Here is a 16,265-nt window from a genome sequence, read left to right on the forward strand (position 1 = left end):
GGCTAATATGCAACCATGTGGGGCCTAACAAACAATTTCTGTATACAACTTTGTTCACTAAACCAAGCATCAACCAAACGAGCTGTCAATAACTCCTCAGCTTCTACAACTAGTTTTCCTGTCTGCAATACCACCGGCTTCAAGACATGTATTGTTTATTGCACCACTGTAATACAATTGTTCTGTTGTCATGTTGTGGAAACTTTACTCTCTTCTTCCCATATATTTTCGATTTTATTACTCATTATCATTTCCACCATTCAAACGGCTCTATAATCAGTTTGAATTCTCATGGATTGTGTGTCCTTGGATCTCTTTCTTATTAAAATGCCCATGACAGGTTTAAACTTGGAACATGATGTCAAACAAGGACTTCAGCAATGCAAGCCTTTTCACAGTCTACACCAGTAAATAATTCACAGGTGTACCATGGATTTACCTGACCTTTAAATTCTGAGAAGGAAGAATTAGAACATGCAATTGAAGTCTCCAATTACAGTACCCTCTAGTTCCGTGAAATAGAAGAACCCAGTGCATCATGGATTTACATAACAGGAAATGGTGTAATGCTAGTTAACATATTATTATTCCAATGTCTCCTAAAGCCAGTCAGGTTAATTCACAAAGATGAGATATTAAAGGCTACACACAAAAGTTGCTCAGTTTCTTTGATTATGATGGCTAAACAGAGTTGGGAGTAGAGTACAGGCCCAAATGTCAATAGCGTCGACCACCAGCTGTGGACAAAAGGACCCGCCCTCCTTTCTTTCCTTTCTTTCCTATCTCATTCATCTTAGGCGTCTGTAAATTTTCAGGAGCCTTTGCTCTAGATATCACATTGGCAAATGATTGTGTGCCTGAACTTCTAGAGCCTGAAAAAACACAAAAGCGAGCAGGTTAATCCAGGGAGGGATTAGGTATTTAAGAACCGATTACTAAAACAAACACATCATATGCACAACTGGAGAAACAGGACACTTTGATCATATCCTTGTCTAGAATATCAAGCAGCACAAATGATATTAAATATCAGCATCAGAGAATTACCAGCTGCACCAGTGGAATCGGCTGCCCCCTCATTGTTATGCATACCATTTCCTTCCTCAATTTTCAACGAAGGAGAATCATGTGCAGCAGCAAAACCAAGCCTCGTGACATTTGAAAACAGTTTCCTCTCCCCAGTAACTGGGGGACTTGATGATATCACAGTAGAACTTCCAAGGGCTGACAAAGGAGACCAAAATCATTATATACAGTAATGATATATTCATGCGTTGAAAAGTTTTAAGTAGCAAAGAATGAACTTGGTTACAACAACCTTTACATAGCAAATTTAGATCCCACCGAAAACCATTGCATACTAGTTCCTCAAAATGTTATTGAGTCCAGATGGACCAAACATGACCAAAGATCCCACAATAAAATGCAACGGATCCTAATAGGACCAACTGCAAGATATTGTAATTAATTAAACACAGTATTACCTTCGAAGTCATCCATAGAGAATGTGGGGGAATCATTGTAAGAGCAGTGCCCGAAATTAGATATCATAGGTGTAAACTGTACTGCAGCAGCAACTTCAGCCTTGATTTTCTCCTTTTGCTCCTATAAATAAGAATAAAATATCTGAATCTAAAAGCATGTACAAATTCAAGTTACACCTTCTAAAAAATTAATAATTATTATTACAATTAAAAGAAAAACCTTGAACTACAATTTGCGACAAATATAGTTATAGCCCTTTGACAATTAAAAAGCTCCCTTTTGACTCCAAACTTAAACAACTTTAAACACCGTAATGAAGTGAATTAATGTTGCAGATTTAAACTCAGTCACATAATAGAAGACTTTGATTCCAGCCAATAAAATTAAACCTTGCACGTTGAAAGTGTATTAAATGAAGCATGCATAAAATGGTACCTTTCTAGCCAGCTGCTTCCTCTGTTTTTCACGCTTCTTTATCTCATCCATAAATGGATGCAGAGCATCAGGAGGAAGAACACCACTCAAATCAATTTCACAAAGCTGAAATAGAAGGCTACTTTTAAAAATGATAAACAAAGCAAGATCTGGAAGTGATAACCAATCATGCTGATATAAAACCATACCTGAAAAGTTGTTGTTAAGGAAAAATGACTCAAGTAACGATAACGCCTCCTAACTGCCTCAGATTGAGTGATAGTTTCCAACTCTAAAATCCTACCACTTACTCTGAAAATTCAGAAGTTATAGTTAAAAAGACAAAATTGAAACACACTGGCAATCAAAAAGAAAATGTCATAATGCACTTCTTTTTAACCATTTGGAAAGAAATATATACACGCATGACAAGGAAATTCCAACAGCTATACAACCTTTATTAGCATGCAATACACAAGAAAAAATGACACCAAGATTTAGTATTTTTTCAAATGCTCTTCTTTTTCTTTCAATTTTCCCAGTCAAAGATTCCTACATATTTAAATTTCATTATCCAATGTCTTAATACACATGGTGGTTGATAAATCAAGGTTTCCTCAAACCTGTGCGGAAGTGAATCATAGCTTCCGTAATGGTGTAGGAGACACTTCACATTTAAAGGATGGAGAATGATGTGCTGCCCGTCCACTGCCTGAAAGAAACTACAAAGCGTAAATATTTAACACATAGGACCAGTGGCAAATCTAGAGAGGGGCTAACAGGTAAGGTTCATTGGCCCCTGACTAAATTCTTATTAATTTCTTTCTATCCCTTATATCTTCTAATTTTATTACCAGAAGAGAGGGTAAAATTATGTCCGGCACCCTCAATTTTTATTTTGACTTCCCTTTAATAGAATTTATAATTTATTTATTTTATTAGCTTAATTTTCTTTAGTACCTTTTAAATCAATCAAATTGATACATTTACATATTGTGCTGATATTTTTCGTTATATTTTCAATAGGGAAAAACATATGAAAAAAATTAAATAAGAACAATATCTAAAACAAATTTTACATTTTACTTTTTCATGTATGAAGTATTATATTTTTCTCTTATAATATGAAATTGTTCTATGTGTATTTTAATTACTTCCAAATATTACAGTTTTTCTTCTTCTTCTTTTTTTTTTTTTTGAAAGAAAATATTACAGATTTTTAACATTTAAACTTTAATTTGTATTAACAACTTACACATGCAACATAAATTGTGGTATTTTAAAAAAATTACCAATGTTTCTAACTTAGCCCCTGCTGACAAGTTATACCATCATTCATGATAACCAATATCAGCAAACACAAAGGCAACAAGTACTGAGAATTTTTACCTATAAACTGATTCACAATTAAAACAGCCCTTTCCTTTCCCAAAATAAATGAAATTGCAATAAGAATGGAGAAATATAGAATTCAAACTACCATCTTAAATTATAGTCACCTGGTAAAAACTGTAAGAGTCATTTTCCTTTGCATCTTTAGAGCCCCCTAAGCACTCTTGCAAATTCTTGCTTTCTTCACATGATGAAGATAAAAAAGTGTCTTCAGCATCTAGAGATTCAACTAAAACAACACTTTGATCCAAACCATTCCCTCCATTTGAAATGTCTGCTCTTAAGCTATGGAGACACTCATTGTGCTCATCAGCCCCAGAAGGAAGTGCCCTCCCTCCGAAACTATGTGTATCACCATTACCTTTGGAAGCACTTGAAGTTTGTCTATCAGACTCCACCTTAGAAACAGTGTTTATACAAGCTTTATAGCTATCAGTGGCTCGGTGCTCATTCCAATACTTCTTCCTCTGTTCTAATTGTTCCATTGCGGCACAAACATATGGAAGCTTTTCTAAATCATCAACAAGCCCTGAATCTGCCCTAGCCAACCAGCCATCTAAATCTGACATAGCTTGTCTGACAGAAAGATCAACATCTGAAGTAAATGTGAACTTCGAAAAGGGGTCACATATGTCCTTCTCACCAGACTGCACGGAGCTCATCTCTATTTTACTTTTCCGAGATGGAACAAATGAATCTTTTTGTCGCGTTAGAAGCATAAACTCTATAGTATCACCTAGACAATGTTGTCTAACATCCTCAATATAGATGGTGTACAGATCCTTCTGGGATACCATTACAAAACATAAGGGGCATCTTTTGAAGCACTCACGTTTCTGATCCTCCTCACCCATTAACAAGTATTGCAGAATACACGGGAAGCAAAAAATATGACCACATGAGGTTATTTGCGGGCATTGAGGATGTTCCAAACAAATTGGACACTGCACTGGAAATGGGGTAGAATACCTCACACAAATAATATCCTCCCATAATAACATCTTATCCGGATCCATCGATTCAGGCATGTAATTTCCAGTATCCAACACAACAAACTTGAAATTTGCCTGAAGGAACAAATCTTTGTTATAAGGTTTTATCTTCCGCTGCCTTCTTGGAGGAGGTCCCCGTGGCTGTGGACGAGAGCGAGCAATAGGGTCATAATGAAAATTCAGCAAGTGGTTACCATTCATCATTTGCGTTCTTCTCCCTGCTGAATGCATGGCACTTCCATGAGCCATCGTGCCTTGATGATTTCGAATAGAAACCACATCTTCGGATATTTTCCTTCTAGAATGGGAATTTTTTCCCCTGTTTCTGTGTAGTGAAGTTGTCTTAACATTTGGCGTGTCAACTTCACTCAACTGATCCTAACAGAAAAGAAGGATAATTTGAACTTATTAGCAATGAATGGATAAACTTTTACGCCTTAAACATCTGAATCTTCCATTCCAATGTTTGAGTTCCCTAATAGTTGACAAGGACGCATACAAAACAGTTGTAAAGTTTTATCATTTAACCCTATCTTTTCGTTAAAATAACAGAATTCAGGAGGGGTAAACAAAATGGGATCCACGAGCATTAGTATGAAACTTACCTCTTTGGAGGATCCAGCTGAACCGTGTGCATCGGAAGCCAAGGGGCCTGCCATAAAAAAATGTAATTTTTAGGTTTTAATAAAAAGGGAAAAAAAACACTTTAATTACGACCTAGGACAGCACTAAAATGACAGAAAACAAGAAACCCAGATTAGGATTAGAGAAAGAAGTCAAAGAAACCAAGAAGGGATAAATAAGGAAGGGGGAATACCTGGAGGGGAAGCGGAGAGAGGGAGAGGATCAGAGACGTGGAGAGATCCAAAGGAGATGGGAGGAGAGGATTGGAGGTTGCCATGATTGGGATTAGGGTTTAGAGGGAGAGATTGGGAAGACGACGCTGTGGAACCTTGAACTTGTGAGGGCAAGATGGACATGAAAATCTTCAAAGCTGGGTTTGGGGATTGGGGAATGGGGAGTGTGGTGTTCGGTGATTGCGTTTGAGTTTTCAGCCTACGGGGCTTATTATTGAGGAAAGGTAGAGAGAGAATCTACCGCATATTGACCGAATTTAGATTTAGAGACTCTGCAATTACTCTAACACCCTTGTTATCTTTGTTTATTCCTCCAAACCCCCGCGGGATGTGCGTAGTTACAAAGACGGAATGGATTAATAAGCCCCTTATTCACATCTTCTCCCCAACTTAGTCCAAACACAACCTGAGTGCCGATTTCCTCTTGTTACTGCATATTCTTTGGCTTTGGGGTAAAAGTTTGTGGGATTTGATATGGAAAGCCAAATTACCTCAAAAAATTAAACTTTTTCTCTCGAAGTATGGGTTACAAGCCCTCCCTACTAAATAATTTATGGTCCGTCGGGGTATGGATATATTGGATCTCTGCCCCCTTTCCTCTAATAACCAAGAGTATTCAACATTTACTTCTAAACAATTGTGGGATTCTATCTATAATTACTTCCAACGCATGCCTTTGCATTAGGAAAATTGGGACGACTAGCTTGAGGTTAATATCTTATCTAAAGCTTGGGTCAAAAGTCCCTAGGGATCCCTTGACCTATCTTATTTATTTTGAAATCTGTTTATATCAGAACATATTGATTTTTTGTCACAATAAGACAATAGGGAGATTCGTACAAAGAGTCTTTTTGAGTGTTAGTAAATTTGTGGCTTTTTTTTCTTTCTTTTAAAGAAAAAGCCTCCCTAATTTCATTTGTCTTTTGAAAATTTCCTCAGTGTGGATGGTTTAAACTTAACATGAATTGTTCAACTTTGGAAAATCCGGGTAAAACAGGTTTAGGTGTGCTTATTCGAAACCATGATGGCAATTAGGTTGTTGGGGTTTTCCATCACATCCCTAGAGAAACTAGTGTAGAAGCATAATTATGGGCTCTTAGAGATTGGTCTTACCTTAGCTTAATAGTTAAATATTTTGAATCTTGAGATCAGAGTTGGTTCTATTACTGTGAATCATTTTATGAAAAATACTTCTAATATAACTTTTTTATCGCCCTTGATTGATGAGTGCAGAATGCTCCTCCATCCTATAAGTTCTAGCTACTTAAAGCATGTCTTTCGTGAAAGGAACAAATGTGAGAATGCATTAGCACGATTGGAGAATAATTTTCAACCTTCTTCTCCCTCGAATGTTGTCTATTTTGATGACTTATTTTGTATTTGCTCTAATACACTTGATTGTTTAAATCTTCTACTTTTAGATGATGCCCAAAGGAAAGTTATGTATGGAACTTTAAGTTAGTAGATTCATAAAAGCTTGCTCCTTTCTTTTACCAAAAAAAAAATTTCTTCCAACCAACAATGTCATGTTAATTGAAGTTCTTAAAAATGTGTCATACGCAATTTTTATATATATAAGTTTGTCATACACAAGTGAGAAATCTTTTCAAAATATACCTATATAAGTTCTTTTTTATGACCCCATCGATTACTGAGCACATGCTTAATGTTAGTAGTTTGTATTTTTTCAGAGCAGCTTTTTCAAAATATGCTTTAGAAAAAATATGGTGAAAGGAAGGAGTAAATGTTTCCAATTTCCCCTAAATGCAAAAGAACTAGATTGAAGAATTTTTCATCATCTAAAATTGAAACTAACGAAAACCTTGAGGACTTCACTCCTTTAGGAGGACTGGATACTCAAATGAAATCTCGCATAAAGATGCATAATGTGTTGGAAAAATTGGTTGAGAAAATGTGTTTGTTTATACAATAGAAAATTATTTTTTTCCCTAAAATTGAACCTTTGTGTTATTTATAATAATAAATTTTACCAAAATATTACCTATGTTTAGCGGTTCTGGTCGTTTCCTGGCTTTCAATCGATATGATATACTTTTCTCTATTCTCAAACTCTCGGTTTGCCTAAAGTGGGCTCTAATTCACGAACCCATCACACGATGAAAACCTTTTAATCTTCCAGTGGAGAGAATTAATTCTCTTTTATGGGTAAGAAATCTAACTCGGGTTATCACGAAAATGGAATTTATTTGGGAGCTATAAATCTCACTAGTTTTTGACAGAGTGACTACACTTAATATGATGTATTTTGACTTAGTCCATAGGCTGTATTTATAGGGCAAATTCACAAGAGTTTTACTTGAACAAGAGGAGAAACATTAAAAATATTTTAATAGAAAACACATACAGTGCCATTGAGACTACATGGTGGGAAATGGCACACCCCTTCTAATAACCCTGGTGCTGCCACCTATCCCAATTTAAATGGGTTTATTGGGCTCATTCATATATTGGGTACAATTATATGTATATAATCCTTAAATCAACTCATATAATTTATTCAACCTAATACCCTATTTTTTATTCTTAAAATATTATTTATTTAATCAATTCACTCAATTAAATTATGTTTTCAATCCAATTTGAATTCTGTTGAAGTCATATGACCTTACCAAACTAGAATCTATGCAAAAATAAAATTTAATTGTCTCGTTTCAGTAAAGCTACAATGTCCGCTTAATTTAATTTTTACTTACTTCAATTATTTAACTATAATAAATTCAATCATAATTCAAAGAAATTAAATTAATCACTAAGTCATCACTTGTTCCTCATAAGAAAATCATTCTATATAGATAGATGCAATTTATTTATCTATTTGTCCTTTTCATTCATTCAATGCATCAATTCTAATGCAATCTATATAGGGTTGTGTTGAGCTAGCAGAGAGACCGATGAAGCATATATAATTAGAACTCAAATAATTTGTAATTAAGTTGCGACTATTCGTTTGCTAATTCCAACATTCTTTAGTCATGGAGACAATCCACTAAAAGTATCATAATTGAACTCTCTCTTATTATATAACATCACGAAAGCAACTTATAATTTTGATTGTAAAATAACATTGCCATTAGTGTGTTACCTGTTGGAAAATTCCAAATTAGAAAACGGTTTTCAGTCACAACGAAAGTTTAAAATTTTTGAAAACTGAATCAGTTTATGATATTTATAACAATAATCTTTTTCCCAAAAAATACTCGTGCTTTCAATTGAACAGCCTTCTTTACTATCATCATACCCCGAATTGCATCGAGTGTGGGTTCAAGCAACACGAACCAAACACAGAACAAGAAACGATTTAATCACTTTCAGTAGGAAAATAATTATCTCAAATAGAATCTGGTAGAAATTGTAATTTCCAGAAAATAGAATTTATTTGTAGAAAATAAATTCTCACTACTTTCTGGTAGAATAACAAACTTTCTGATAGAATAACAATATATGAAACTTGTTTGTAATTAGCTCTATTAGTGTCATATATCTATAGGGAAAAATAGGAGAATCTTGGTGAATAAGGGTTACATAGATAATATTTATGTAATAAAAATACTCCCTTAGTCTAACTAGGAGATTAATGGGTGGCACACCTAGTAAATATTAATAAGGTTGTCACCCTCTCTATAATGATAAGGGATTTAGGTCTTTCTTGTATTGGGTCAAATTATATGTACTTACTAAACTTTTAATCTAACATTTTATAATTTAATTCAACCTAATACTTGTTTTCTATTTCCCAAAATAAATTTTATTCATTTAAACTAGCTAAATTAATTTCCCAATTAAATAATTTTTCAACCCAATTCTAGTTCCGTTAAAGTCATGACAATTTTACCATAGAAGAATCTATAAGAAAATATATTTAATTTCTATATTCAACGGATTCATGATAATTAATTAATTTAATTCCATTCCAAACTTCAATTATTTAATTATAATTAATTAAATAATAATTTAAAACCTTAAATTAATTCTCAAGTCATTTCTATACTTAGTGAGAAAACACAATCATTTGTGAATGCAACCCATTTCTCTAACTTCACCATTTTCATTTATTTCTATTCATTTAGTTCTACATGCAATTTATTTCTAGTTTTAACAAGCTAATAGAGGGACCAATGAGACAGATATAATTAGTGCTCAAATAATTTATAATTAAGTTTCAACATTTCGCCTATTAATTATAAACTTATTTAGCCACGAACCCATTTCACTATAGTATCATGACTAAGCTCTCCCTAATTACATATCATTACGAAAGCTACTTAATCTAGTGTTTATTTAGTGACCTTATTATAAATGTGTTACGCTCATAGGACATTCTTAATCTTTTTGGAATAAATTTTTTCTCCCAATATGATTCTATTTTATCTCATGGTAACCATTATATCTTCATGAAAAGTCAATTACTGTCCAATAGTAATCAAGCCATTTATCACAAAGACAAATTACCTGTGGCCACATTTACTTTTCATCTACCATGTAATGCCGATGAGAATATATCATTTGCCCTTTAGTCGGGCTATGAATTCTATTATTTTGAATGATGCTACAAACTACAGAAGTCATATACTCATCTAACCAGCTTTTAGTTCTTTATCTATTTGAACTCAAGTTTTTACTTATATCAAAGTCTACAAGTCATGCATATATAACCTGTCGAAACCATTTTTTTAGAACAAAAATTATTTGTCGACTTAAAAAATGAAAGTTGGAGTCGCCACCAATCTTTTATTGAAGTGTGATTGGATCACCTAAAAACGATTTTGGTCTACGAGTTTTAGAAAAATAGGTTCGGGAGTCAATTACGTACGAGGAAGGATTAGCACCCTTGTAACGCCCAAAATTGGTACCAAATTAATTATTTAATGTCTTAAGGTCGAATGATTGAAAATTCGAGAAGAAATTTAAAAATATGATCCTTTTTTATTGATGCCAATTCTTAAAACAATGCTTGAAGGGAAAAAAAATTGAATGAATGTGAAAAGGTATATCATCTCAAGGCGACAAAGTGCCGTATCCCGTAAGTTAGGATACGACATTTGAATCCTTGAGAATAAACTAACCCTAAAAAAAATAAAATTTCGTATTTTTGAAATCTGAAAATGTTTGGTCATCTTAGTTCAATGAGAAAATTGAAAACCCTGTAAGTTAGGGCACAATTCCTCGAAGTTCCAAAGGTGACATAGGGCTTGCTTTTAATTTTATTTTAAAAACTAACAAATTGGGTCATTTTGGTTCAACGAGAAAACCGAAACCTTATAAGTTAGGACACGAATTTTTCCGAATATCTGAAATACGAAATATTGCCTTATTTTTAAAAAAAAAATACTAATACATAAAATAAGGGTATACTAGAAATAAACGGCATGTTAATGGCAATACTACCGATTCATAACGAGGAACAATAATATAAATATTGATAATGAAAATAACTATAACAGTAATGATAATAGCCATTATAATAATCTAAGTTTTAAGGAAACATAGCAGAGTAACCAATAAGTAAATAATGAAGCAAAAACGACATTAATGAAGGCAAGAATATAAAAACAAGTATTCTAAAAATAAAATACTATGTAGATAAACATATATAAAACTAATATAAATTTGATTGAAAATTGAAGTTAAATATTCATAAAAAATAATAACTGAATAGGTAATGAAAATAAAAATGACATTAAGAAGGGTAAAAATTAAAATGAACAAATTAACTAAGAAAATATTAAGTAAATAAATAAATAGAAACTAATATAAATTTGATTAAAATTGAAGTTAAATAAATAAATAAAATATTAAGTAAAACGAACAAAAAAAAGGTTCAAAAACAAAAATTGAAATTAAACAGATTGAGGGTTGAATGGAAATCAAAATGGAATTCAGGGCACAAATTTGAAAAAAAGAAAATGAGCCAACAAGGGTCAAAATAATGTGTATTGGAACAAAACAGGGACTAAATGGGAAAAAATCCCCTGTCCTTATGCGCGTCGTTCTCAAGGGACAAGAATGAAATGAATATAAGATTATCGGGCAAAATTTAAAAGGAAAAAAAACGAAGTTGACTAAATTGCAGCGCGTTGCAATGGTGGAAGGGCCGCGCGCACAAATATATCATTTATTTAAAAAGCACGCGGATTCCCTTTGGCCGGGTCGGGTCACATACAGGCAAGCTTGAAACGACGTCGTTTTGAGCATTATGAATCCCACCAAAACGGCATCGTTTTGGTCACCCTATAAAACTCAAAATTTTACTTAGAAGCTCATTTAGCCCACCATTTTTTAAAAAACTTCAAAAAAACCTCTCAACTCTCTTCCCTTTTCTCTCCTTCCAGCCAAAGCTCCGGTGTCGGACCACCGTGGCGACCGCCGGTTGCCGGCGACGGCAACGCCATACACGGTGGCCGAAAAATCAAAAACCCATTTTTTTGTTTTTTCGACTCCCGGACTCCAAAAATACCGATTTTCATCGGAATCGGCACCTCCTCTACGAAAAATGTACGATTTTTATCTTTTTTGTTTTTGTTTGCTTTCAAAATAAAAGAAACAAAATAAGAAAATAAAAAATAAAAATAAATAAATAAACAAATAGGCCGAGAAAACAACTACCTTTGAAAAAGATCTATACTTGAATTGATTTTTTTTCCACTTTTCTTTGATTCATTCGTGTCTTGAAATACATAAATTCGGGGCTTTTTTATAGCCCGAAATTTCCTATTTTTTCTACTTTTACACTATTTGTGTTGTTCTTGGACTCTCCTAGTCCATTCTGCAGGTACACACGTGGCAGCACATGCAGAGAAGGCGATGGAAGGGCGGTGTGCGGCAGCTGCCGTTTGGCTACTGTTGGGGGTGGCTGCCTTTTTTTTTCTACTTAGGGTTTTTTGTTTTTTCTTTTGTATTGGGATAGGGTTAGTGATTTGGGTTTAGCTGGGCCTGTTTTGGGTTTGGGTTATTTATTGATTTTGGGTTTTAATTATTTGGGCTGATTTGTAATTGTTATTTGGACTTTTATTTTTTTTTATTTTTTTTGAGTTTTTATTTGGTTTATTCTGGATAGGCCCAGGCCAAAATTGGCCTATTGCATAACCCATCATCCACTCAGAATTTAGGTATGCCACACAATGAACATTACAAGTGAATAAATCTATAAACGAATTTAGGATTTATTATATTTGGGTATTGTATAATGTACTGTCAGTCCAGTCAGTACATCTATGTCTTTATCTTCTAGAAGTCATCCGCTTTGATGCTCAAGAAAAAGCATCTCCCCAATTGGACTTTATAGATGACATACTAGTTTTTCAATTAGATTGCTCATTTCTGATTAGACTAAGGACATGTTTTGATTATTTACTAATATAAGATGTTTTTCTGTATTACGATCCGATCACGTAATACTGCTTAATATTAGTTAAACGTTAGGTAATTGGTAAGCCAATATTTGCTTCCATTTTGCGTTGCATGCAAAAATTGTTGAAGACATTATATAAAGAATATTAATGTAAATAATAGATTATTTTATTAACCAATTTTTTTGAAAAATACAAGTATACAAATGAATATATTACACTTAGAGCATTAGATCCAACAGTCTTCCATTTGGCTTAGTGAAGCAGATGAATCATAGTTTGCATTCTCATACCGTCTACATATTTCTGAAAACTCCTAGCTATCAGAGTCTTAATAAATAGGTCTGCAAAATTGTCCTCTAATGCGACTTTGACTATTTTCACTATTTCATCTGTTACTGTTGCCCTTATGATATGATATTTTCTATCAATGTGTTTTGTCCTCTTGTGGTTTTTGGTTTTCTTGGTGTTAGCTATTGCTGCATTGTTATCATAATACAATATGATAGCTTTTCCTATACCAGTAAGGACTTCATGATCCGTAAGGAACTTTCAAAGCCAGATTGCTTCTTTTGTTGCCTCAAAAGTAGTCACATATTTGACTTTCATGATTGAGTACAAATTTTCTTGACATGTCTCCATACTATGGACCCATTGTCTAGGATAAAGACACAGCCCAATGTTGATTTCCTTCAATCTCGACACGTTTAGACGTTAGAATCGGTATAGTTGATAAGAGTAAGATCTCCTCTGAAATACACAAGCATATAATCTCTCTTTATCTATAAATACTTGAGTATATACTTAACTGTTTACAAGTATCTGGGACTAGGATTGGCCTGATATTAACGCATCAACCCTACTGCGAAACAAAAGTCTGAACATGTACATAACATAGAATACATGAGACTTCCTACTACAGGGGCATAAGAAACATTTCTCATGTATTCTCTTTTCTTCCGCTGTCTTAGGACAATCTTTCGAAGAAAGATGAAAGCCTGATATAGAAGGTTGAGTTTCCTTCTTTGAGTCAGTCATTACATAACGTTCCAATATCTTATCTATGTATGAAGCTTGTGATAATGTTATCACTTTGTTCTTTCAATCCTTTAGAATTTGAATACCTAAAACAAAGTTAGCTCATCTCAAGTCCTTCATTCTAAATTATTGAGTTAACCACATTTTAATCGATGACAATATCCCTACCTCAATTCCAATGAGTAGAATGTCGTTAACATAGAACAAGAAAGATCATCTTTCTATCTTCAATACGTTTATAAACACAATGTTCATTTACATATTGCTCAAATCCAAAAGTTTTTATTGCATATCAAATCTTTGATTCTATGAGTAGGATGCTTGCTTTAGTCTATATATGGATTAATTAGTTTGCAAAGTTTTTGCTCATCTCTTTTAGCTATATATTTGGTGGGTTACATCAAATAGATACTTTTTTCAATATAGTCATTCGAGAATGTTGTCTTGATATTTATTTGTCAGATCTCATAATCGAAAGCCACCATAATGGATAACAATATGCGAATTGACTTGAGCATGGCTACCGGAGATAAGGTTTCTTCATAAACGATACCTTATTTCTGAGTATACCCTTTTGCTACAAGTCTGGCCTTATAAGTTTCCACTTTTCTATTTGTATTTCTTTTCTTCTTGTAGACCTACTTACACACTATGAGTTTTGCCCCTTTCGGTAAGTTTACAAGTTCTCACACCAAGTTGGATTTCATAGAATCAATCTTAGCTTTCATAGATATTTCCTAGAGCTTAGAATTAACACTTTGCACTAATTCGTCAAATATAAGTAGGTCATCATTTTCATGTTCGGTAGACTTAGTGTTTAAGGCACTTCTGCCAAACTAGAAGAACTTAAGCCTAATAGAAACTCTTCCACTACAATGAAACTCCTTATGTTGTTGATTGTTTGTAGGTTTACTACTAGGAGTTGGTTCCAAAATTATTACCGTAAGGCTTTTTGTATTTTCGAAAGGTCCTTAAGTATTTCTTTACTTTGAGGTTTAAAGTCATTCATGTAACTCTCCTCAAGGAAGGTAGCATGAGTCAATACTATAATTGTTTACTATTTCAAGACATAAAACAAACTACCCTTCATACATTTAGAATACCCCACAAACATGCACAATTCTATCTGTGAATCCAACTTCCTTGAATCTTTTTCCAATATGTAGGCTAGGCATCCCAAAATCCTAAAATATTTTAGGCTTAACTTCCTATCGTGCCATAATTTGTATGGAGTTTTAGGTACGACCTTAATTGGCATATCATTCAGAATATAGCAAGTCATTTCTAAAGCATATCCCTAAAAGGAAATTAGAAACTGTGAATAACTTAACATCGATTCCACCATGTCTAACAAAGTTCAATTCCTTCTCTTTGCCATGTCATTTTGTTGTGGAGTGTCAGATGCAGTTAGTTGGGATAATATCATGTTCTCTATGAGATAACCTAAAAACTCATTCGATAAATATTTCCCACCTCGATTAGACCGAAGTGTCTTTATGGGTAAACCTAGTTGTTTCTCCACTTCCACACAAAATTATTTGAATTTACCAAAGGTTTCACTTTTGTAGTGCATTATGTATACATACTCCTATTTGGAATAATTATTTATAAGGGTTACATAATAATCATAACCACCTCAAGCACTAATGGTCATGGTGCCACATACATTAGTGTATACAAAGTTTTAAAGGTTTAACGGCCTTCGTTCTTTTTGCATTAAAAGATCTCTTAGTCATCTTACCTTCCAAGCAATATTCACATTCTGAAAGGTCAACCTCCTTAAGCAAACTTAATGTACCATCTTTCACAAGTCTAATGATTCTTTCTTAGTTAATATGACCAAGTCTCAAATGCTAAATGTATGCCTTATTAGAGTGAGAAGTTTTATGTCTTTTATTTGTTAATTGTAATGACCCAATTCTTGCAGTGTCAACAAAAGATGACTTTGGACTAAAAATTTTGAGTTGAAATGTCCTGGAAGTTGAAATGATGAAGTTATAAGTTGAACATAAGAATATGAAATGGAATTAGCTAGTAACTAAATTAATTGAGTTAGTATAATTAGTACAGGGACTAAATTGCAAGGTCGATCTTAGATCAAGCCCTTGTCGAACTATTAAACATTTTGTTCTAAGCAATTACTCTATGATCGAAATTTGTTAGTGCCATATGTTGATCAATGGCGTTAATTTCCACTAGTTTTAACATGAAGAAATTATAACCATTGATTAAAATTTTATCAAATTAAAAATTAGGACAAATTAATTATAATATGTACATGGCTTAGTGGAAAGAGAGAGAGAATAAAACAAAAATCAGGACATCAAATTGGCTTATTCTCACCGTCCAAGTTTAGGGAAAAGCTTTGGGTTTCTTCTTTTGTCGTACCTTGCATAAAGGACTTGGTAAGGATTTTTCTTTAATTTTTGGCTGGGAATTAGATAAGGAACGATAGATAATGAATAGCCAAATGATAAATTTGTGAATTAATGAGTTTTTGTTTAGTTTTTCATTGTTGGAAAAACATGGAAATTTTGGTGATAGTAGCTTAAAGGCATGCATGAGTGATGCTAGGTAGTTTGAGGAAAGAATATGTATAGAATGTAATAAGAAATGTAGAATTAAGCTTGGACTAGTTTTAATGAGTTGATTTAGTTATGTTTTATTAAGGACCTATTTTGTAAAAGGGAAATTTTTAGGGCTTGTTAATAAATAATAAA

The 16,265-nt window shown here is 33.3% G+C and overlaps 1 protein-coding gene across 2 annotated transcripts; it reads right to left on the reverse strand.

The window, feature by feature from the left end:
* Window positions 1-451: 451 nt before the first annotated feature.
* LOC105776843 (uncharacterized) lies at window positions 452-5,374 on the reverse strand. Of its 2 annotated transcripts, none has more exons than XM_012599781.2 (9): window positions 5,101-5,374; window positions 4,889-4,935; window positions 3,399-4,655; window positions 2,523-2,611; window positions 2,109-2,211; window positions 1,921-2,025; window positions 1,485-1,605; window positions 1,048-1,224; window positions 452-872 (listed from the first exon to the last, which is right to left on the reverse strand). In XM_012599781.2, exons 1-9 carry the CDS (start codon window positions 5,261-5,263, stop codon window positions 718-720), a joined length of 2,217 nt encoding a protein of 738 aa, XP_012455235.1. In that variant the 5' UTR covers window positions 5,264-5,374; the 3' UTR covers window positions 452-717. The 2 variants fall into 2 exon arrangements, with proteins under 2 accessions (XP_012455235.1, XP_012455234.1); XM_012599780.2 differs by having other exon boundaries at window positions 3,399-4,661.
* Window positions 5,375-16,265: the final 10,891 nt, after the last annotated feature.

Source organism: Gossypium raimondii, chromosome 10 (genome assembly GCF_025698545.1).
Source record: "Gossypium raimondii isolate GPD5lz chromosome 10, ASM2569854v1, whole genome shotgun sequence".
Taxonomy (NCBI): Eukaryota; Viridiplantae; Streptophyta; class Magnoliopsida; order Malvales; family Malvaceae; genus Gossypium; species Gossypium raimondii.

Coding starts and splice junctions, on each gene's coding strand:
- LOC105776843 (XM_012599780.2), bottom strand. CDS start 5,263: ATGTCCATCTTGCCCTCACAAGTTCAAGGTTCCACAGCGTCGTCTTCC. Junction 2,612..3,398: donor ACTCTTACAGTTTTTACCAG/GTGACTATAATT, acceptor AGTTTCTTTCAG/GCAGTGGACGGGCAGCACAT. Junction 2,212..2,522: donor TATGATTCACTTCCGCACAG/GTTTGAGGAAAC, acceptor CTGAATTTTCAG/AGTAAGTGGTAGGATTTTAG.